Source organism: Fundulus heteroclitus, unplaced genomic scaffold (genome assembly GCF_011125445.2).
Source record: "Fundulus heteroclitus isolate FHET01 unplaced genomic scaffold, MU-UCD_Fhet_4.1 scaffold_977, whole genome shotgun sequence".
Lineage (NCBI taxonomy): Eukaryota > Metazoa > Chordata > Actinopteri > Cyprinodontiformes > Fundulidae > Fundulus > Fundulus heteroclitus.
The window spans coordinates 5,972-28,650 of record NW_023397447.1 but is presented as its reverse complement, the minus strand read 5'-3'; the positions used below and the strand labels follow the sequence as shown (position 1 = coordinate 28,650).

The following is a 22,679-nucleotide window of genomic DNA, read 5'->3' as shown; positions in this document are numbered from 1 at the left end:
CCGAGCTCAGCTGAACGGAGAGCGACCAGAGAGATTGCACGAGAATAAGCCGGAGGGTGGCCATAACTCCAGGCTGGAGCGGCTTCTTCTGCCAAGCGCGTCCAGAAGTCCTTGAATAGAGCGCAGGAGAAGGTGGGTTGTCGCCTCACTGCTTTCATGTCATGAAGAGTTTGCTGGAGAACGTCTCAGCCGTTAGAGTCTCTTGATCTACTCTGTGGAGCACATGGGGATCGGAGCAGGATGCCGGCTGGCTTCTCCGTTTAACTTTTACGCACAGGAAGAGAACGTTTCTAGATCCTGGCAGCCGGGGCTCGCAGTGTTACTTTTTCTAACTGGATGACACCAGCGGACCTCATCAGGAGCAAACTGTTATCTGTACCTCCGGAGAAAAGACAAAAGCCTCATCCCCGCAGCGTTGAAGCGCACCAAAGCTGCTCACTCTGCCTGTCATGTCTGTTTAAAAGCGCCTGGATTTGAGCTTCCTGTGCTGTGATGGAAAACAGCAGCCGGGCTCTGTTATTCTCAGTCAAGTCTGTAACAACTGTGCGTGACATACAAAAGTTGCCACTTCTGACTCTGCACTTCCTCTCGCTTCTCTTTCTCTCACCAGCTTGTGGCTGATTTCTTTTTTTTTTTTTGCGCTGGTGCTTTACCTCCTAAAGAGAAACACCGACTTTTGCAAAGTTGGTATTATAAGAACTAAAGGGGAGGGGGGGATGTTGTTTTTTACTTTTCCCCGTTAGAAAACCACAATGAAGGAAGTACAAGTTTTAACTGTTTTACCTTTTTTGAAACAGCTGTGTTCAGTGGATTGTAAAGTGTAGCCACGTCTTTCTTGTTGGTTAAGTATTTACTGCATGTTTGAGTTTCACTCTGTTGGCTTAGGAGTGCTTGCTACTGCCCTAATAAGGAGGGCAGGATTTTCATTCCTTGATAATTAGACCAATATTTGCCATTTGATAATATTTAAAAGAAGTCTTAGGCACATATCCTAGTCGTCTCTAAAGGCCGTGGGTTTATTTTCTGTGCTGCTAGGAGTCCTGCTCACTGAAAGAATTCCCCCTGCAGGAGGTCTACAGCACAAGCAGAGATGCCCATTCAATCAGCCAGAGATGGACGGCATCCAGTTTTCTCCTTGATTCGTCTTCTGTGACTGAAATTTTTGTTTGCTGTAATCTATTCATAAAATGTATCTACACTAAGAACTACTAAAATTTTTTTTAATCAAAACTCACCGACCAAGAGCGTTCACTTTGATGCATTTTTGAGATTAATAAGAATCGGATAAAGTTTAAATGTGTGCTGTGATGCATTAAATGAGGTAAAAGAACTTGAAGCTATATTCGTCTGTTTCTTCTATATTCTTCTGTTTCATCTGTTAAATCCTTGGAAATAAAAAGTCATCTAATTCAGCATCTCACATCTCCAAACAAAACCAGAAACAAGGAGAAGTTTGCATCTCCCAATAGCTCCAAATGTGCTTCAGATCTTTCTCCTTCAGGAGCTGTTGTTCCTGCTGAGCATATCTGCAAACCGAGCGCCTGAAACGTCTTCACCGCCAGATCTCTTGAGCACTGAGGACGCAACATGCCGCTGCTCCAGTTGACCTCTAGCTTCATTTTTTCTCTTTATTTCTTGCTCATGTACTCCTTGTCCGTATGGAAAGGTTTCTAACTGTTGGGAATGAGAATAAAGTTTTTACCAAACATCCCCCCACTGACGTGTGCTTTTGTTTCTCAGGTTCTTCAGAAACTGGGCAAAACCATGGAGACCAAGGATGAACAATTTGAACTGTGTTTCCAGAACCTCAACAAGCAACAGGTACTGCAACACCTGGCAGACCACGATCTTTAATAGTTCAGCAGCAGTTTTTTTTTTTTTCAGCCTCCTCACCAAAAACCTCCTTGTGATTTTGCCTGCCATTGAGACCAAACAATCAGCGTTTTGTTTCTGATGTTGCAATTAAGCCAACTGACAAGTTCAGGCAATCAGCTTGGCCTTGATTTGGAAGATTTGAAACAGAAACTAGCCTTCTGTTATCTTCTCGTCTGACTTTTTGTTATTTCTCTGGCACTGCTCTGTGGATCAGCTCCAGGTTGAAAAAGAAAAGAGATGGCATTAAGATGTTTCTTCCATGTAAGAAGTGACACAGTTTTGTTCTGCAAATTCAGACTTTCGTTCTGAAAGAGGAAACTTTTTGGTATCTTAAACACACTTTAAAATAAAACTTGGCAGATTTAAGAAAAAGAAGAATTGAATACAATTCAACACCCCTATTTTCTTTTCTTTTTTTAACTTTAACCTCTTGGTTGTGAATTACGGACCTACTTCACTGACTTTAATGCTTTAACAATGTTAGAAAGTGAAATGAACACCTTTTTTCTGGTATAATGTTGCTCTGATTGACAAACAAGGTGAGGTGCTGTGTGTGAGCCACCGTGTGTTGACGTCGCTGCCACGATGCGAGCGGCCTTTAAACACATCCAAAAAGCTGATGTGACGTGAGCCAGTTGTATTTAGGTCAAGCTGTACCACAGCGTGGTACTGAGCGGGATTAGCTGCACAATGGTTCTACAACCAAATACTGCAACTATTTGTGACGTTGTAGAAAAGTACTACAGCAGGTGCATTATTTGCTTTGAGGATGTCGATGGAGAAGTAGAGGGAAGGTCAGAGGGAGCTGCTTTGTGTTTTTGGACATTGATGTTGCATTTGTTTTTTAGTCAGCTCTCAGAAAATCAACTGTGATGGCCGCTGTAGTTGGACTTTCCCCTCGGAAAGTCAGATGAACTTTTTCAAGGCTGATTCTCGGATTCAGCATGGCTGCTCCTTGTATCAACAACAGTAAGCTGTGATAAAACATGTTTATTTCACAAGACACAGTTGTAAGAGTGTGTTTTAAATTCAACATTTCATGCAGCGGCTGCAACTCTGAACTGAACAGAAGGACGTTTCTAAGAGCTACGACGACCAAAACGACTGTTTTCCTGGCCGGCGCCATATTAGAATCCTATCCTCCTAGTCCTTTTTGTTTTTATTTTGAAATCCTGACCTGTCCGACTGGGAAAACTTTTTTTTTTACTCTGGTTGACCCCATTCCCAGCTCCTATTGTAGTTTTCCGAGGCCGAGAGAGGAGCTGTGGTGTTTGAGGACGTCTGTAGTAGCAGAAAAGTATGTTAGAGTGGTGCAGGAGATGTATGAGAGCTGTAAGACGGTGGTGAGGTGTGCTGTAGGTGTGACAGAGGGGTTCAGGGTGGAAGTGGGACTGCACCAAGGATCGGCTCTGAGGCCCGTCTTGTTTTCTGTGGGGATAGATGGGTCGACAGATGAGGTTAGCCAGAAATCAGCTGGACTGTGATGTTTGCAGACGACATTGCAAAACTTTCAAGCCGGCTTGACCCTTACTAAGTTCCTGTGCGCTCCGTCTGTTTACTGCAAAATGTGCTGCGCAGCAATTCAAACTGGATACGATCATGCATCCAGACAGCCCCGCCCCCTCCCTTTTTATTTTAGAATACTACCAGATCTGCTTTACATTTCCTGCGTCTGATTTCCTGTCTGGCTCAGTTGATTTTCAGAAATTGACACATTACGCTCTGTCATCCTTCACAAATGGACTTGGTCTGTATGTCTGACGGACAACAGTGAAAGGATCTGTCATATTGTAGCACCACAGTGCTGCTGGGAAATGCCCTATTGACTAGAACGGCTTTTCTTTGTGATGTTAATGTTGAAATATTACAGATACAGAAGGGTTCCAGCACATAAGCGCAGCATACACGTGTCCTACGCTTAGGTTAGCTTTTCATTTTAATCAGTCAATAAGTTTACACTAGGCTCATAATATGTTTGTATTTATGCTACACAATGCCTAAATTAGATTGAAGTTCTAATTTCAGACGCGTATACGCTCCTGTTTGGCAGGGAATGAGCAGGAATACCACATCCTGTATCAAAGTACACTTCCGAAAGTATGCCAAAGTAGTCGAGTCTCTGTTCGGCCACAAGATGGTAGAAGTCCCAAGTTGACACTGGATTGGATGGGATACACCCATTTTTGCTGAGTTCTCGGCCTTTCCTCTCAAAACACTTCATCAACTTGCAGAAGGAAGGCCAAGGTGCTCTTTTCATGTGGCGAAAGTTCTTCTCTGGGCATAAACACGCAGCTGTGGAGCGCACGTGTTAGCGTCTGGTGTAAATTTACGCTTTTAAAAAAAAAAACACGCCCGTAAGCCGCGCCGCTTACGTTACACAGCCAGTGTACTTCCTGCTTAACAGATGACACACGGATGGAGGAGTATGTGTGAACAGGGGGGCCACTGTGGATCTGCCCACTCCAGCCAGGACTAAATGCCAGATCAATGGGAAATAGCGACTGTATTTGAATGCAGTTGTAAATGTGAAGTTGCCTTCACATTGAGCGCGAATGTCAGGCTGAGTGACAGATTTACATGATATCCCTGTGCACAGGCGCCACATGGGAGCGATGGGCTATGAGGCGCCATATTAGAATTAGGATTGCAGGTTCTGCTTCACAGAGGCAATTCTGACGCAGAACCTGCAATTTCGCCGATTAAAGCGAAGTATGATCGTGTTCTGGGATTTTAATATTCGTGTGTTATCCTTTTTTTTTAAATGACTTTTATCTTGTGCAGTTTGTGTGTGGTTTTGCATTAGAGTGTGAACACACTGAATCTGGTTTTATCCTATGGTTTGCCTGTTCTTAACCAGGAAATCTTGGATGCAGCGTTCTCTGACCACATGCCCATGCCATTTGACGTTCCACTTGCAGTAGCTATGGTCAAGCCTCCCGGTGCCGAATCATTGACCTTTCCTCTGGTGCTCAGTTCTTGTCTGTTTTTAGTCAGCGACTTCACATCACAGTTTTTGTGCAACAAGACGCAGGAAAGTAGCTCATTGTTTCACACCGCCTGCCTGTCTGTTATGGGCACTGTTGCCTCTTAAGGCCAGACAGCCTGAACTTAAACCTGAACCGTGGTTGAGTGACACGACTCGTGATGCCGTGGTTGCCGCAGAGCGTGTTGCAAATGGAAGAAAAGAAGATTGGAGATTTGATTTCAAAAGTTAAAGGACTCCTTGCGTCATTACTAGAAAACTGTTTGGATGCCAAAAGAAGCTATATTTCAGATAATCTGTCAAACACCCATAAACCATGTGTTTAATTTAAAACCACTGACTCTACTTAACCTTTTAACTCTACTTAGTTTCTATGGAAGCATCCTCTGTTCACTGTGACCATTTTCTCCCCATTTTCACTGAAAAGGTTTAAGAGCTGTAAAGTTTGTGATCCTGCTCGTTTACTCTTTGACAGGTTTAAACCTGTGACTCTGTCGTTTATGCAGGAAGTTATTACTCATCTGAGGCCATCAGGTTCTTCTAACGATCCTGTCATTTCTTGACTTTTTAAAGGGCATTTTCCCAGCATAGAGCATTTTCCCTGCATAGACCATCTTGCACTTGACCTTCTCAACAGTAGTCTGTCCTCTGGTGTGGTCCTTGATCATTTTAAACATGCAGTAGTAAAACATGGACTAAAAAAAAACTGGACTGGATCCTGCAAATTTAGCTATTTTTAGGCCCAATTCTAAACTGCTGTTTATATCCAAAGCCTTTGATAAGATGGTGCACATTCAATTAACTGTCTTTCTTGACAAGCATTGCATTCTTGAAGCTCTTCAGTCTGATTTTAGAACACTCCACAGCACTGAATCAGCTCTTTTTAAAACGCTTTTAATACTATCCTTTTAGTTGCTGACTGTGTCATCTTTGTACTTTTAGATTTAACAGCTGCATTTGACACATGTGGCTATCTTCTTTTAGAGCAATGAGTGGGAATCAGGGGCATTGCTGATTCCCACTCAGCAATGAACCAAGGTCTAGTTTTGTTTAACAAACCAAACATTCTTTGTCAGATGTACTGGTCTGAGTATTTCAGAAATTGCCCATCTACTAGGATCTTCATAGTCCAAATGTATATCCAGTGAGTGACAGTTTTGTGGAATAAAAAGTCCCTGTTGATGTAGGAGGAGAATGGACAAACTGGTTTGAGACAACGTAAAGTCAACAGTGGCTCAAATAACAACCAAGGTATGCCGAATTCCATTTCTGAACACACAACAGGTGTGAAAAACAGAGGCTACAGTTCACACAGACTAACCAAAAAGTGATGACAGATTGGGAAAACGTTGCCTGGTATGCCGAGTCTTGATTTCAGCTGCAACCTTCAGATTGTAGGGTCAGCATTTGGCATAGATAACATGGAAGCATGAGTCATTCCTGCCTTGTATCAGCTTCTGCTGCTGATGGTGTGGGGGTAATTTCTGGCACCTTTTAGATCCTCTAGTACCAGTTAAATTGTTTTAATGTCGCAGCCTACCTGGGTAGTGTTGCTGACCATATCCGTCCTTTCATGACCGCACTTACACCCACCAACTGATCACTACTTTCAGCAGGATAATGCACCATGTCACAAGGCCCAAATCATCTCAAATCGATTTTTTTTGAATATAATTATGACTTCAATGTAGCCCAATGGACCCCACAGTCACCAGATCTATATCCAATAGAGCACCATTGGGTACCATGTGGTGGAAAAATCTCTAAATAACTGTTTCCATCACCTAGCTGAATCGAGTATTGAGTGTAAATAAGTTGTCCAACCTGCTAAAACAAGATGTACCTATTATGGTGGTTGATGACTGTAGAATATATAATTTACTCCTGAAAGAAGCGTCAATGATTAGACCCTTTTCTTTTTCAGTCATCCCTTATTCCTAATAAGCAGGGCAAACTACTAATGTAAGAGTGATCATGCATTAAATATTAAATAAAAATAAAAAAGTCATGCAATGCTAAAAAAAAATTAGCTGTCTGAGAAAAATACTTAACAAAACACTTCCTCTTAATCTTGATTTTCTTTTTCGTCCTCCTTGCTTCCCCATCCATATTTTGCTGTCGAGCTGATCTTTGTGCAGTCTTTTTCATTCTTGTAAATGGTCTGTTGATGTTTTGTATGCATTAATATACATGCATGTTTTGTATGCATTAAAATACATGCATGTTTTGTATGCATGAATATACATGCATGTTTTGTAAATTTCTTAAGGTAACCCTGCCCAGGTGCACATTTCTTTGAGTTTTTGATGTTTTTTAACTAATAAATGTATAATATCTTTGCCACAGGTACGCTTTGATTTCCCCACTGTGGAACCATAAAGGATATGTCTATTTCTATTTTACTGATCAGGTTTTGGTTGCTCAACAAATTGACATTTGTAAAAAGTAATTTTTTAAATTATATTACACAAACAGAATATGCTTCAGATGACTCAGACAGCTGGTTCCTGACCTTGGTTCACTGACCATTCCATGCATGGCACCAAGTAATTTAAGGACTATTGGTTATTATCTCCTATTTTTGATTTGCAGCTATTATTTTGTTTCCATTACGACCCTCTAATGTGTATTAGTGGTCTTTATAAAAAACATATACAAAAATTACTTCGATATAAACTTCCGTTTATAAAAAAAATCTCAATATACCCAGCATCCAAGTTTGCTCATGATTTCCATAGCAAGCTTGCCACTCCATAACACGGAGGAAGGCCATGAAGCCAAAATGGTATCTGTTCCTCTGTCTGTGGTTCATGGTCTCTTATTTGAGCTTGCTTAATCATTAGCTTTTTGGCTAAGATTAGCAAAATGGCCTCCGCTGGCAATTGCTGATACACTTGACCGATTTTTTTTTTTTTTTTTTCACGTCCTTTCTACGTTGCTCAGTGTTGCACAGTTCTGTGTATCCTCCAGTTGCCCCTTTTTAACTACGTTCTCTTGTTGAGACTTGGTCAATGTTAACGTTTCTGAGCGACAACAACAAGGGCTGTTGTAAAAGAAAAGTGTTAACGAGCAACAGGAAGGAAGTGCACAGTGACACGCTTTCTGCTTTCACTTCACCATATCAACTGCTGCCACTATTTAGGCTGGTTGTGGTCAGTAAAATGCTCTGTGTATGTAAACTAATGGGGAATGAGATGAGCTGCAGCCCAACAGACACATCGTGACGATGAGGTTCCCAAGGGGGGAAAAAAGAGACAGAAATGGCCAAAATCATACAGATTTGATTACTTTGTGTGACTAGTTAGCTTCTTGACTTACTCTGCTTTTTCCTTCACCCACAGGTCGACGGGAACAGGTTGTTTAAAGACGTGAAGGCCTACTATGCAGCAGTGAAAAGTGAGTTTAAGCACAAATATTCAGTCTCGCAGCATTTAGACATCAGCACTGTTTGCACAGGAAATCTAGTGAAGTAAAAAGGGAAGTGAATTTGATCTATTCCTAGATTTTTATGTTGGCTTTTGCAATTCTTTCTGGGGTTGCTGGGCTGTACTTGGACAAGTGAAGGCCAACAGTGGAAGAACAAAAAAAAATAACCGGCTGCCTGTATGATTCATCTGAAGAATGAGTCGTTTCTGTGTTCGCTTCCGACTTCCAGTCAGGAAACAACTGTTGTTGTGGCTTTTTCTGCGTGGGTGCTGCAACGGGACCACAAACTCTTTAAAACAAATTCCTTCTCAAGGCTCCGTACTCAGCCGGAGCTTGTAGAGTCGTCCTGCTAATATTTTCTGGCCTTTTTCAAGACCTGCGATGTGTTTCCACAGCTGTGCACGAGACTTCCAAGCGACTGTCCATGACCCTGAGTGACATTTACGAATCAGACTGGAATGGCGTGGAGGACCTTGCTGTCATTACAGAGGTAGGTTTAGTGTGTTAATGTGCACACAAAGCCTTGCAAAATGACTTATGACAGTTTTTACATTTTGTAATGATACAACTACAAATCTATTAAGTGTATTTTATTGGGACATAGAGATAGACCGTCACCACGTAGTGCGTGATTGTGAAGTGAAATGATGATTCATGATTGTTAAAATTATATGTATAAATTAAGAATAAGAAGTGTAGCAGTTTTTGTATCACTTCCTATTCTGATACCCGTAAATAAAATCCTGTGCAATCATTTTCCTTCAGACGGCAAAGCAGCAGCCAGGTGGGATTTTAAAGCGTGGGAGACGTTTAAAGCAGGGTTGGAATGTACAGCGAGACTCTAGATGACACCAGCTGTGAATCGCTGCCATATACTTAAACTGGATTGGATTAAATTGAAGAACTGTTAAATGCTGACAACTATTCGCTTTGTATGCACAACGCAGCCCTTTATGAAAGAGTCACAATAATAAGAAGGTTTTTTGAATGGGCAGCAAGATGGTTGCCTCAATCAATGAAGGGGAAATGTCCAACATGTGGAAGAAGGATCTCTGATTGGATGAAATCAAAATATAATTTCTTGGCGGCATGCAAATGCTGTAAGTGGAGGAAATCTAACACCGTCTTTGCGCATTATCCACTACTCACCAACTTTGCACTGTAATATGGCGCTGGCAGCGCTTTACTAAACTCAGGGCAACTGTGGAAGTAAAAACCTGTTGGAGGTTGCAAAAGACTTGAGACGGAGGTGGGAGTTAATCTTCCTGCTGGACAACGAACCCAAACGTACGAACTGACCTACAAGGGAGGTGTTTAGTGAAGTGATGTTCAACTTTTTTGTCTGTTTCCTTTGCCGCATGTTATCCCCCCTCTCTCTCAGCCCCCCTTCCTGTTAGCCTACTTTCAACAGAAATGACCACTAATGCCACCAAAAATCCCTCCAGAATAAAAAAAAAAGTCATGTCGCTTTTTTTTGTTTTTTTGTTATAACCTACCCAAGATGCATTATTCTGAGGCAATGTTTAGGGAGTCAGATTGCTTGAGTAGAAAATGTCTTTTTTTTTTTTTTTTTTTTTTTTAAAGGCCATGGGCTTTTCCCCCACAGAGTTAAACTCAAGTTGGATTTATAATTAAAACATTGTTTTCAGGGTTTTTACACATCTTTACCTGGGAGTAATTCATTTTTCTGTGTATTATACTATAAGTTATAGACTATTATGGATAGAATCAGTTTTTTAGAATTCTAGGTTATTGTGTGTCTTTAATCATCATTTTATTTTATTTTATTTTATTTTATTTTTTTTTGGGACTGTCTCTTCTCCCGTGTCTCCTCCTGGGCCTCAGAGTGAGGACTTGCTGTGGAACGACTTTGAGGAGAAAATAAGTGACCAGCTTGTCCGCACCATGGAGAACTACACGAGCCAGTTTCCTGAGGTCAAGGTAAAGCGATGCAGCTTAGCTGGAATCTCATCTTGCAATACTCGATGCCCCAAGAAGGTGTCTCTGGTTCTCTTTAATTCCTGGATCAATGTGTCGAGTTTGATTTAGCCAGGTTACATATTTTCCTAAGGACTGTTAAAATCTAAAAGGGAGACACAATGGTTCTAGCTTTGATTCTAACAGAAATGAATGAATTAGCAAATTATCCAGATTTATACATAAAGCTTGTGTCATGAATGCGTTATCTGCTTATTAAGCCCCAACAAATGTGCATTAGAGTACCTGCTGTTAGTTGATGCATTTCTCGTGGGAATTTTTAGTGTTGAAGCATTCAGTTAAAATAAAACTTGGAGCTGGCAAATGGAAACTTGGCTGATTGGTTGAAGCCTGTGCAAACGGCACGGTATTACTTGTTGGGAAATCAAATATGTCCATTCTTTCTTGTCTTATAAACTCTTTTTTTGATGCTCATTTTTGTGCAACGTTTTGTGTGGTATGTGTGTGTTTTTTCAGGACCGAGTTGCAAAGCGGGGTCGCAAACTGGTGGACTACGATTCAACTCGTCATCACCTGGAAGCTCTACAGAGTGCGAAGAAAAAGGATGAAGCCAAAATCACTAAGGTTGAGTAAACATGTTGGCTAACAGTTGTGGTATCCGTTTTTATTTTCGTAACTTTTTTTTTTTTTTTTTTTTTTTTTATATTTATTTTACCAAACCTGTTTCTCAGGCAGAGGAGGAGTTCAACAAAGCCCAGAATGTCTTTGAAGAGATAAATAATGAGCTGCGGGAGGAGTTGCCTGTTCTCTATCAGAGGTATCAGCAGCAGTAACTGAAAGCAGACTCCGATTAGGTGGAATCTTTGTGACCCGAGTGGGGGGGAAAAAGGCGTTTCATAGATGAAGGTGGAATTTACGCTGATTTCTCTCTTTGCAGTCGGATCGGCTGTTACGTGACCGTGTTCCAGAACATCTCAAACCTGCGCGATGTCTTTTATAAAGAAATGAGTGTGGTAAGAAATCACACAACCCTCTGCATTCCCACTGTCCCACAATGCTTTGGGAAGACGCTTTTGATGACCGCGGGCTGCTTCCTTTACAGCTAAACCGGGAACTTTACAACGTGATGAAAAAACTGGAGACTCAGCACTCGGGCAAAAATTTCATCATCAAGGGTTTGGATAGGTACGGTGTTGTTTTTGCGTTGATCTTATTTATAGTTACCGATGGTGGCAAAACTATTCATACCTCTGGCAGATTTAGATTTAATGTAATCCTTTTAATTTTACTAACATGTTTATTTTGACTGGAAGTAATATTAAAGTTTTCAGAGCACTCCAGTGAAAGTCCTGACTTGAATCATAGAAGTAGATAGACTTAAAGATGAGGGTGATGGCAATGAGGCTTTCCAACTATTAAAGCGTAGAGCTCATCAAAAATAAATCAACAAAATAGTTGTGGAAACATGCAAAAAGCTGCTCAACAATGAGGAGCAATAATTTCCTTGATTGTTAAGAAAATTATACATTTTCACATGCATTTTCTTTTATTTACAAGGCAAATTAAAAGCAGAAACTAATTTTTAAAATGATGATCTCCTATAATTTTTTTTGTCTTTTAGAGATGACTCTAAAATTCTTGTCAGAAACAAACTTGTTGGTTTAATGAAAATACATATTTTAAATATACCAAGGGTATGAATCATTTTGGTCACAACTTTGTATATATACAGACTCAGCCAAATTTGTTGGAATCCCTGGTGAACGTGTAGAAGGCCTTCAAATAAACCTGCTTCTTTCATTGCACACTGATTTAAAAAATAAAAAAATAAAATAAATCCAACTTTTTATTTTAAGTACATCTATTCAGTAAGAAAAAAAATGTTCAGAAATAATGTTCCCAAAGAACTGCTGGAACCATTGTGACCTCTTTAAAATGGAACACTTTTTAAGTTAATCAGAAATTGTAATTTGGTAATTCATAATGTTCTGTTTCCCTGGAGTATAAATAAGACGTAACACAGAGGTCCATTACTTTAGCCACTGGTCCCTCGGCTGGAAAAGGTCCACCCACAGTGAAGATGTTTCTAACTATCCTAACCCTGCTCAAAGCTTATTGTTGCAGTAAAGAGTAGCATCTTGGAGTCTCCATGACAACCATTAGATGCTGTCTACATGCCAAAGGTTCTTTTTTTTTGTTTTTCTGGCAGTGAGTTTAGTAAAAAAAAAAATACACTTTCTGTCCTACTCTCATAAATACCTGGAGTTTGCTGAACTTTGCTCAGACAGATGATGGTGTTAAGTTGTTCACATGTTAGCTTGGTGTGAAATAAAGAAGAAATATGTGGAAAAGCACCTCATGCCCTACCGTTGATGAGCTGTGATGCTTTGGCCTTGCTTCTTTTTCAAAGAATCGGGAGACTATTTGCATGGACTAGTTTTTCAGCATCACTCCTGGACAGAACATTTCTAAACTGTCTGTCCCACCTGTGTTTTTGTTTCAGCGGTTTTTAACCTGGGATCTTTTCCCTGCTGAATAGTTGTTTTCAAATGAAAGTTTGGATCATTTACGTGACATTAAGCTGCTGAAATCGAAACATAATTTATTTCAATGCTTTTCGCACATTTTTATGTGGGGTACCATACAGTTTGTCTGTACGCTAAAAATGTCCCATGGTACCAATCTTTTGTTCCACTATACCTCTGACTATACTACCTGTTTGGGTTCATGAGGATTACACATAACCTATCCTGCTGTCACTTTAAAAGTGCCTGAAATTCAAGTAATTCTGTTGCTTTCAAGAAGAGCTTAATTAAAAGGAGACCTCCTAAGAGAGACAGCCTCCGAAACTAAAACAGTTTGGTGCATGAGATACGCGCTTTGTTTATGGAAGAGATTCTTGCTGTGAAACATGGAGGGGCCGGTTGGTGTGCTGTGTAAGCCACAGGTTGCCCTGACCCTGCAGTATGCAGTGACTGATTACTGGGGGATTTCTAGAGTGCAGCAGAGTGTTTGTCTCATAGCCCCGGTTGTAATCCCTGCAGATAATGGCCCAAAATGCGGCGCAGCAGCTCTGTAATGACAGGAAAATGATGTAATCCTGTTAGACTCAGGCCCACATTTAGTTTTACTGAAGGCACGACTGCCATTGAGTGGACACTCTTTGAGAAAATGGCCGAGGAAGAAGGGCCATGATCTTTTATCCGCACAACACGCTGATTCACATGAGCTGTCGATGAGCGCCGAGTTCTCCTGAGTCCAGGCTGTACCCCATACCAAGACTTCTCCTTACCTGAGTCACTAAAATGATCAAACCATGACGAGATCAAATAAACTAGATGTGTATAAAGAGCAGGTGTTTGGCTGGTGTAGCCGTCGCCAGAAAAGCAAGACATCAGCTGTGATCTCAGAGCCGTCCTAGCCTGACAGGCAGCAGTAATTTCTTCTCTTAAGTTTCTGAGTAAGTCTGCAGCCTATGGCTCTGCTGTGTTCAGTGAGATGTGTATTCTTGAATCAGCAACTTATTTGAAGGGGTTGAAGTACCCCCATGATCTTGGGGGGGGTTCTTCTGTTGTTTAGTCTTGGCCACTGATTTGTTATCCGGGGCTAACTGGGTTCGGCTAAAATAAATTCAAATATCTGGATGCAGCGAGAAAAGAAAAGACGGACAGAACAGAATGCCTTGTCAGGAAATTAAATACCAAGGCGTTCTCCTGGAGTCGTGGGCTTAAAGGTCGAAGTGGGGTGGGTCCAACCAACCCGCCTCTTGTGGATCACTTGTGGATAGAGATGAAATGGCTGTGTGCAGTGTGAACTGGGCGGCAGGCAATTGTTATTTCCAGAGTTGATGTACCGTGCGTCATTTTATTTCTTGCTGTGCGTGCACTTTCAGTATGGATTCTGAAAGTGAAGTTCACCTCACCTAGTGGAAGGTAGCTGGTGCTTGAGTATGGGGGGTCAACTGATGCCAACTAGATAATATAGGAAGCGTTATCTTCACAAATATTTCAGCTTCAGAAGCTTTGCTTTTGGAGAGTGGCTGGACTGTCTTGTACACCAGAGTTGGCCTGGTAGGGACCTGCAGACAGGGTGGGGGAGTGGACTGCCTCAAGCTTTTAGGGAGATGGTGATGAAATTCCTTCACAGATCCTCTTTGCTACATCAAAATAGTTTTACAAGCTTGATTAGTCCTGGGGACTAAGTTTGTGTTTCACATCGCAACCTTTTTATTCGCCTTGTAATCACACAGTTGCATTTCAAAAAGCAGTGAATTTGATTTGTTATCACACTTGTACTTATATTCCAATATTTATAACGTTCCGTTATTGCATTCCGAGCCAATAACCATTATTTTGGTTTCTAGCCTCACAACTGGCAAGTCAAAGAAAAGAAAGTCCTTGGCCATCTCCAACCCCATCCCCTGCAACACAGCTTTCCCAGCCGACCACGTCTCCATCCATGCCTCTACGCAAAATGGCAAAGAGGCTGGTTCCACGTCCCCCGTCCAACCCTCTCAGAGCCCTTCTGAAGGAAGCACTGCCCCAGAGGACAGCAGCATCCCATCCCAAAGCGTCAGCTCATCAGACTCTGATCTCAGCTCCAGCGGCGTAAACACACCCAAGAGGCAGTCTGTGTGTGACAATGAGAACAACAAGAGCACACGCAGTCAGAGTCCAGAGGACCTGGAGGCCGAGGCCGAGGCTGAGCTCGCAACTAACCTGTCGGATGACTCTGGAGTCGGCGTGCCAAAGTCTGAGGAAGCCAACCTCGAACTATCCGGCCCCCCTCATTTGGCAGATGGCGACGATATGCAGAGTCTTAACCAGGGCGCCGTGAGCAGTCCGCCATCAGAGGAGGCCAAAACTGAAGCCCCACCAGTTCCGCCCCCCCGCCAGTCCTTTCACTCCACAGACCAGCAGCCTCTGCTACCAGCCAAAGAGCAGGACGAGACGAAAACACCGGGACCAGGGGATGACTCGAGTTCCCAGAATCCACCAGGCTTTCTCTACAAGGTACACATTACTGCTTTCCAGTGGCAGTGAGTTATTAATTAAAAAAACTTATTTTGGTTGATTTTTCACTGTTTTCACAAACTTAGCATTGTCTGAGTCCTAAACCAGACTCTGCTTGAAAAAAAAACAGAGAATAATGCTTCGCAAAGTGTTTTGCAGAAAACTGCATACGATACCCCAGGACAGCAACAGCTTATAGTGTTTGTTGGGTTGGAATTAAAAATCTCTCTGCCCTACAAATAAAACATCACGAAACTGCACTTCTCACTTTACTCCAGGCTGTGGCGACAGAGAGCAATGAAGCATCTGATGAAGGCCAGCTGCAATTTGAACAGGGAGACGTCATCCTGGTGCTAGCTGACACCCAGGAGGTTAGTGTGTGTGTGTGTGTGTGTGTGTGTGTGTGTGTGTGTGTGTGTGTGTGTGCACTTGTCTCTCTATACTTGTGTGGCTCAATCCCTGACGGAAGACCAACATTGTGTGGAGATTCTCAGTTGTGTGGACATTTTGCTGGTCCACACAAAAATAATCATGCAATAGGCTCCTTTGACCCTAAAAATTACCCTGTAAATTTTTTACAGGTGGACCCCAGTGAGATAGGAGTCACTGAAAAGTGTGTGAATGACTCTGCTCTAGATCACCCTCTAATGGAAACTCTCTTGCACTGCAACGAAATAAGTGGGATTTTCTGATTGGCTTGTGTTGGGAATTTTCTGATTGGCTTGTGTGGGGAATTTTCTGATTGGGCAGTTCTGATCATGTGACACCATACTTAGGATGCCACTCAGAAAAGGATTCAAAGCCAAGTCCATTCTATATTAAGAAGAGAGGATGCTTTTTATCTAATGTTTTACTTGTTTTACTTGTTGAGATTAGATCTATATGGAGTTAACAGATTTTTTTGCAAATGGATTTCTTTTTAAAATAAATAAATAAATAAATGAATAATATTAATAAAAATAATGATTATTAATAATAAATAATAATCATAATTACACATTTTAAAGGCAGTGGTCTATTTATAGTAGTATTTTAAAAGCTTGGCATCTAGTGTCAGTATTAAAAAATATTTAATTGACTTCCTGGTAATTATGACTTGAAACTTTTGGAAAAATATTTCCCACAACAATAAGTAACAATTTCTGTTGAAAATAAACAACATTTTTGTAAAGACAATTATTGATTAAAAAATGACTGTTATATTCAGAGGGTCCTTTGCACATATGTAAGTTTTTTTACATGTTTATTTTCAATTTGTGTTATTGAAATAATCAACTTAGAAGATATTTTAATTTATTTCTCACAAAATTATTTATCTTTGGGTTGGAGATAATCATTAAAACTTGATTAAAAAATGACAACATTTATAATTTAATTTATATCCCCACAAGACAATATTGTAATGAGTTTTAAAAAAAAATAGTTTGTGGTTGCAAAAAAATATATCCCAGATATTTGTCACCAACATCTGATATTTATAAAATGTGATAAAAATGGGCAAAACAAGGTCAACTACCACATTTGTGAAGAATATTTTTCTAACCTTCAACTCTATTGCATTCTTCTGTCTATCTGGAGCCCCTCAGGCCGATTGGCCATCCCCAGAAAAAGGGAGATTTTGACCTTTTGGTAGAAAACAGAACTTTTTAAAGTTTTTTTTTTATCCCCCTTTCACAGTACTGCAGGTGCCCCAAGGTTTCCAGCTTATGCCTTAATAGAAGGCCTCAGAAGCCTGAATCGGCCATTCAGCGTTGGGTTCTGGCACTTAGCAACTGGTTACAGAGATACTGGTGGTCTCATTTTAACTGTCTGATCAGGCCCTTCGCAACAACACCAAGTATGCCCCAATCGGACTTTCATAGCCCAAGCAGCAAGATCAAACACACTACCCTTTCTTGTATGTAATGAAGCACAGCAGCACTGAACACTGACCATTTTGCGAGCTGTAGGGTGGAGTTAAACGTTCATGCATGGGTCGGTTTTCTTGTCAGGTGTTCCCCTTTCAAAGGTGCCATGCATGAGTGCAACAAACTAACCTATGTGCAGAAGGAAGCAAATACAACTGTTTTACAAAATGGTGGATTTTTCCTCACAAATCCATTCAAAGTTATTGCAGTGCCGTAAAGAAAACGCCCTTTGGGACAAATCAAGGCTTATGGTGGAAGGTAGGAGTGGCCTTTCAGGATATTGGTGGTCTTTTTTCGATCGTCGTATTGGGTTCTTTCCAACAGTGTTAAGCTCGGCTCAAAAGAATGCTCCAACGCTGAGAGGGCCCTCCAAACACACTCCCTTTTTGGACCTGTTCCCCTTAGAGTGTGTTTTCAGTTAACCTTTGAAACAGCTCTCTCCCAGCCCATGGAGCAGATAGAGAGCCCATATTCATAGAGCACCTTCCTCTTGCAACCTAAATCACGTGTGAAAGTTTTGGTAAGTCTATGTTAACTAGAATTTTCGCAGGTGTCTCTTTTTACAGCAATACATCTTCTGGTGCTCCTTTAACCCTATTTGGATCTGCAAGGGTCGACAGAATTGGTTGAGTTTGTCATAGAGGGCTGATTTTTAGAAATGTTGTTGTGGGTGAGAGACTAAGTGGATTCTGTGGCTTTGGTATCTCTGGGTCGTTTTAGCTGGGTATGACAGAGGCAAGAAAGGGCAAATAATTGAACCTTTGACACCTCATAATTCAAAGACACCATGTCTGAGCAAGGCCAAAATCGGTATGCAGCTTCCCCTGCAAAGCCCCTACAGGCATGTAAAATACCAGCTCACAAGGAACTTCCTACAGCTACTTCTGGCTGGCAACATGCTAGCCGTTAGCCGCTAATGGGGTTATGTTCAACAACTCCTGGAGATGCCACTCCATGAGTTGGGTCAAAATCCTCTGCTGGGAACTGCCTCAAAAAGGAGGAAAACCCCAAAGGTCACGAAAGGTCAGTAATTAGATTGGCCTCCTTCAGCCACGTAGACTCACAGAATCTGGCTGCAAAACTCAACATTTAACTAAAAAGTGGTGTAGTGTCATTCCACACAGGTTGGTGTCACAGTGGAGCCTGGGTGGATCATTGCTTGGGCGTCTGCCTCGTCTTAATGGGGTCAGAGGCCCAAAGGCAGTCTCAATCTGATATTGAGGGAACCCTTATTCAACCTCCTCTGCATGTCCCTGTGGTCTATCTGGAGCCCATCAGGCTGGTCACCCATCCCCCCTTTCACAGTACTGCAGGTGCCCCAAGGTTTCCAGCTTATGCCTTAACAGAAGGCCTCAGAAGCCTGAATCGGCCATTTAGGGTTGGGTTTTGGCACTTAGCAACTGGTTACGGAGATACTGGTGGTCTCATTTTAACTGTCTGATCAGGCCCTTCGCAACAACACCAAGTATGTCCCAATCGGACTTTCATAGCCCAAGCAGCAAGATCAAACACACTACCATTTCTTGTATGTCAATGAAGTACAGCAGCACTGAACATTGACCATTTTGCGAGCTGTAGGGTGGAGTTAAAAGTTCATGCATGGGTCAGTTTTCTTGTCAGGTGTTCCCCTTTCAAAGGTGCCATGCATGAGTGCAACAAACTAACCTATGTGCAGATGGAAGGAAAAACAACTGTTTTGCAAAATGGTGGATTTTTCTTCACAACTCCATTCAAAGTTATTGCAGTGCCCTAAAGAAAACGACCTTTGGGACCAATAAAGGCTTATGGTGGAAGGTAGGGGTGGCCTTTCAGGACATTGGTGGTCTTTTTTCGATCGTCTTATTGGATTCTTTCCAACAGTGTTAAGCTTGGCTCAAAATAATGCTCCAACTCTGAGAGGGCCCTACAAACACACTCCCTTTTTGGACCTGTTCTACTTAGAGTGTGTTTTCAGTTAACTTTTAAACAGCTCTCTCCCAGCCCATGGAGCTGATAGCGACCCCATATTCATAGAGTGCCTTCCTCTTGCAACCTAAATCATGTGTGACAGTTTTGGTAAGTCTACGTTAAGTGGAATTTTCGTAGGTGTCTTTTTTGCAGCAATATATCTTCTGGTGCTCCTTTAACCCTATTTGGATCTGTAAGGGTTGACAGAATTGGTTGAGTTTGTCATAGAAGGCTGATTTTCAGAAATGTTGTTGTGGGTGAGAGACTAAGTGGATTCTGTGGCTTTGGTATCTCTGGGTCGTTTTAGCTGGGCATGACAGAGGCAAGAAAGGGCAAATAATTGAACCTTTGACACCTCATAATTCAGAGACACCATGTCTGAGCAAGGCCAAAATCGGTATGCAGCTTCCCCTGCAAAGCCCCTACAGACATGTAAAATACCAGCTCACAAGGAACTTCCTACAGCTACTTCTGGCTGGCAACATGCTAGCCCTTAGCCGCTAATGGGGTTATGTTCAACAACTCCTGGAGATGCTACTCCATGAGTTGGGTCGAACTCCTCTGCTGGGAACGGCCTCAAAAAGGAGGAAAACCCCAAAGGTCACGAAAGGTCAGCAATTAGATTGGCCTCCTTCAGCCACGTAGACTCACAGAATCTGGCTGCAAAACTCAACATTTAACTAAAAAGTGGTGTAGTGTCATTCCACACAGGTTGGTGTCAAAGTGGAGCCTGGGTGGGTCATTGTTCTGGTGTCCGCCATGTCCTAATGGGGTCAGAGGCCCAAAGGCAGTCTCACTCTGACATTGAGGGAACCCTTATTCAACCTCCTCTGCATGTCGCTGTGGTCTATCTGGAGCTCATCAGGCTGGTTGCCCATCCAAAAAAGGATGATTTTGACCTTTTGGTGGATAACAGAACTTTTTTAAGTTTTTTTTATCCCACTTTAACAGTACTGCAGGCGCCCCAAATTTTCCAGTATATGCCTTAATAGAAGGCCTTAGAAGCCTGAATTGGCAATTCAGGGTTGGGTTTTGGCACTTAGCTACTGGTTAAGGAGATACTGGTGGTCTCATTTTAACTGTCTGATCAGGCCCTTCGCAACAACACCAAGTATGTCCCAATCGGACTTTCATAGCCCAAGCAGCAAGATCAAACACACTACCATTTCTTGTATGTCAATAAAGCACAGCAGCACTGAACACTGACCATTTTGCGAGCTGTAGGGTGGAGTTAAAAGTTCATGCATGGGTCAGTTTTCTTGTCAGGTGTTCCCCTTTCAAAGGTGCCATGCATGAGTGCAACAAACTAACCTATGTGCAAATGGAAGGAAAAACAACTGTTTTGCAAAATGGTGGATTTTTCTTCACAACTCAATTCAAAGTTATTGCAGTGCCCTAAAGAAAAAAACCTTTGGGACCAATTAAGGCTTATGGTGGAAGGTAGGAGTGGCCTTTCAGAACATTGGTGGTCTTTTTTCGATCGCCTTATTGGATTCTTTCCAACAGTGTTAAGTTTGGCTCAAAAGAATGCTCCAACTCTGAGACGGCCCTCCAAGCACTCTCCCTTTTTGGACCTGTTCTCCTTGGAGTGTGTTTTCAGTTAACTTTTAACCAGCTCTCCCCCAGCCCATGGAGCAGATAGAGACCCCATATTCATAGAGTGCCTTCCTCTTGCAACCTAAATCATGTGTGACAGTTTTGGTAAGTCTACGTTAAGTAGAATTTTCGTAGGTGTCTTTTTTTGCAGCAATATATCTTCTGGTGCTCCTTTAACCCTACTTGGATCTGTAAGGGTTGACAGACTTGGCTGAGTTTGTCATAGTCTCTCACCCACAACAACATTTCTGAAAATCAACCTTCTAAGTGGATTCTGTGGCTTTGGTATCTCTGGGTCGTTTTAGCTGGGCATGACAGAGGCAAGAAAGGGCAAATAATTGAACCTTTGACACCTCATAATTCAAAGACACCATGTCTGAGCAAGGCCAAAATCGGTATGCAGCTTCCCCCGGCAAAGCCCCTACAGGCATGTAAAATACCAGCTCTCAAGGAACTTTCTACAGCTACTTCTGGCTGGCAACATGCTAACCGTTAGCCGCTAATGGGGTTATGTTCAACAACTACTGGAGATGCCACTCCATGAGTTGGGTCAAAATCCTTTGGTGGGAACTACCTCAAAAAGGAGGAAAACCCCAAAGGTCACGAAAGGTCAGCAATTAGATTGGCCTCCTTCAGCCACGTAGACTCACAGAATCTGGCTGCAAAACTCAACATTTAACTAAAAAGTAGTGTAGTGTCATTCCACACAGGTTGGTGTCACAGTGGAGCCTGGGTGGGTCATTGCTCCGGTGTCCGCCATTTCCTAATGGGGTCAGAGGCCCAAAGGCAGTCTCACTCTGATATTGAGGGAACCCTTATTCAACCTCCTCTGCATGTCGCTGTGGTCTATCTGGAGCTCATCATGCTGGTCGCCCATCCCCCTTTCACAGTACTGCAGGTGCCCCAAGGTTTCCAGCTTATGCCTTAACAGAAGGCCTCAGAAGCCTGAATCGGCCCATTTAGGGTTAGGTTTTCGCACTAAGCAACTGGTTAAGGAGATACTGGTGGTTTCATTTTAACTGTCTGATCAGGCTCTTCGCAACAACACCAAGTATGTCCCAATCGGACTTTCATAGCCCAAGCAGCAAGGTTAAACACAGTACCATTTCTTGTATCTCAATGAAGCACAGCAGCTTTGAAGATGGATGATTTTGCAGGCTGTAGGATGTATTTGAGTCTGGGTTGATTATCTTTGGAGCCTATTAGCTGTTCTTGAGGAGTAGTTCCCCTAATAAACCTAATATGTATATCCATTGCTCACTTAAAGTACAATAATGTTGTGCAGCAATGTTAGGAATATATTATTACCTAGTAGATGCCTAAAACCAGATAAAACATTTATTTTAAGAACAGGCAGAAATAAAATACAAAGTTTAAAATGTCTTAGTTCTGAATGGACTTAATTATTTTTGTGTAGTGGGGGAAATCACACTGAAATGTAGCGGAGGCTGAGGTCCAAGAGATGAGCTAAAACAAACTCTCTTTGGATTAAGATTATCAGATGTTTTTCTTCTTTTTTTACAACCAATTTTTTGCATCTGTATTTTATTTCAATTAAGTAATCTTACACATGTAATATGATGTGCATGCATTTATATCAATGTTTACACACAATATTATTTAACAAGTCACTCCTAAAAGTTACATACCCAAAGAAATAAACTATGTGTAGTTATTACATCTTTAAAATCAAGTTACTGTGACTTATAATGTCTTCCATTTCGATTTAGATTTTAGCAGACCACAGAAAAGTGTAAGGGAGGGGGAGGGGAGCCTTCAGTTGAACACCTGCACTGCTGACCTTTCAACAAGCCTAGTTGAATTCATGGGAAATGGGAATCTGTTAAACTAATACAAAATGGATCTATGCAATGTCTTCAAATGATTCTGCATCATGTAAAAAAACATATCTAAAATTCTAGTTCAACAAGATAATATGTTAGTAAAACTAGTTGTTGTTTTTTTTTTAAATAAATTTTCTTCCAACAAGCACAT

General features: G+C 41.7%; 1 protein-coding gene across 1 annotated transcript; it reads left to right on the top strand.

The window, feature by feature from the left end:
- Positions 1–72: 72 nt before the first annotated feature.
- Positions 73–15,926, top strand: bin2b (bridging integrator 2b; the record flags this gene model as incomplete). Its single annotated transcript, XM_036134992.1, has 12 exons — positions 73–132; positions 1,741–1,821; positions 8,200–8,254; positions 8,680–8,774; positions 10,130–10,225; positions 10,739–10,846; positions 10,954–11,039; positions 11,160–11,235; positions 11,325–11,407; positions 14,586–15,234; positions 15,513–15,605; positions 15,816–15,926. Coding segments are annotated over 12 exons (1,593 nt in total), but the record flags the coding sequence as incomplete, so codon positions are not given.
- Positions 15,927–22,679: the final 6,753 nt, after the last annotated feature.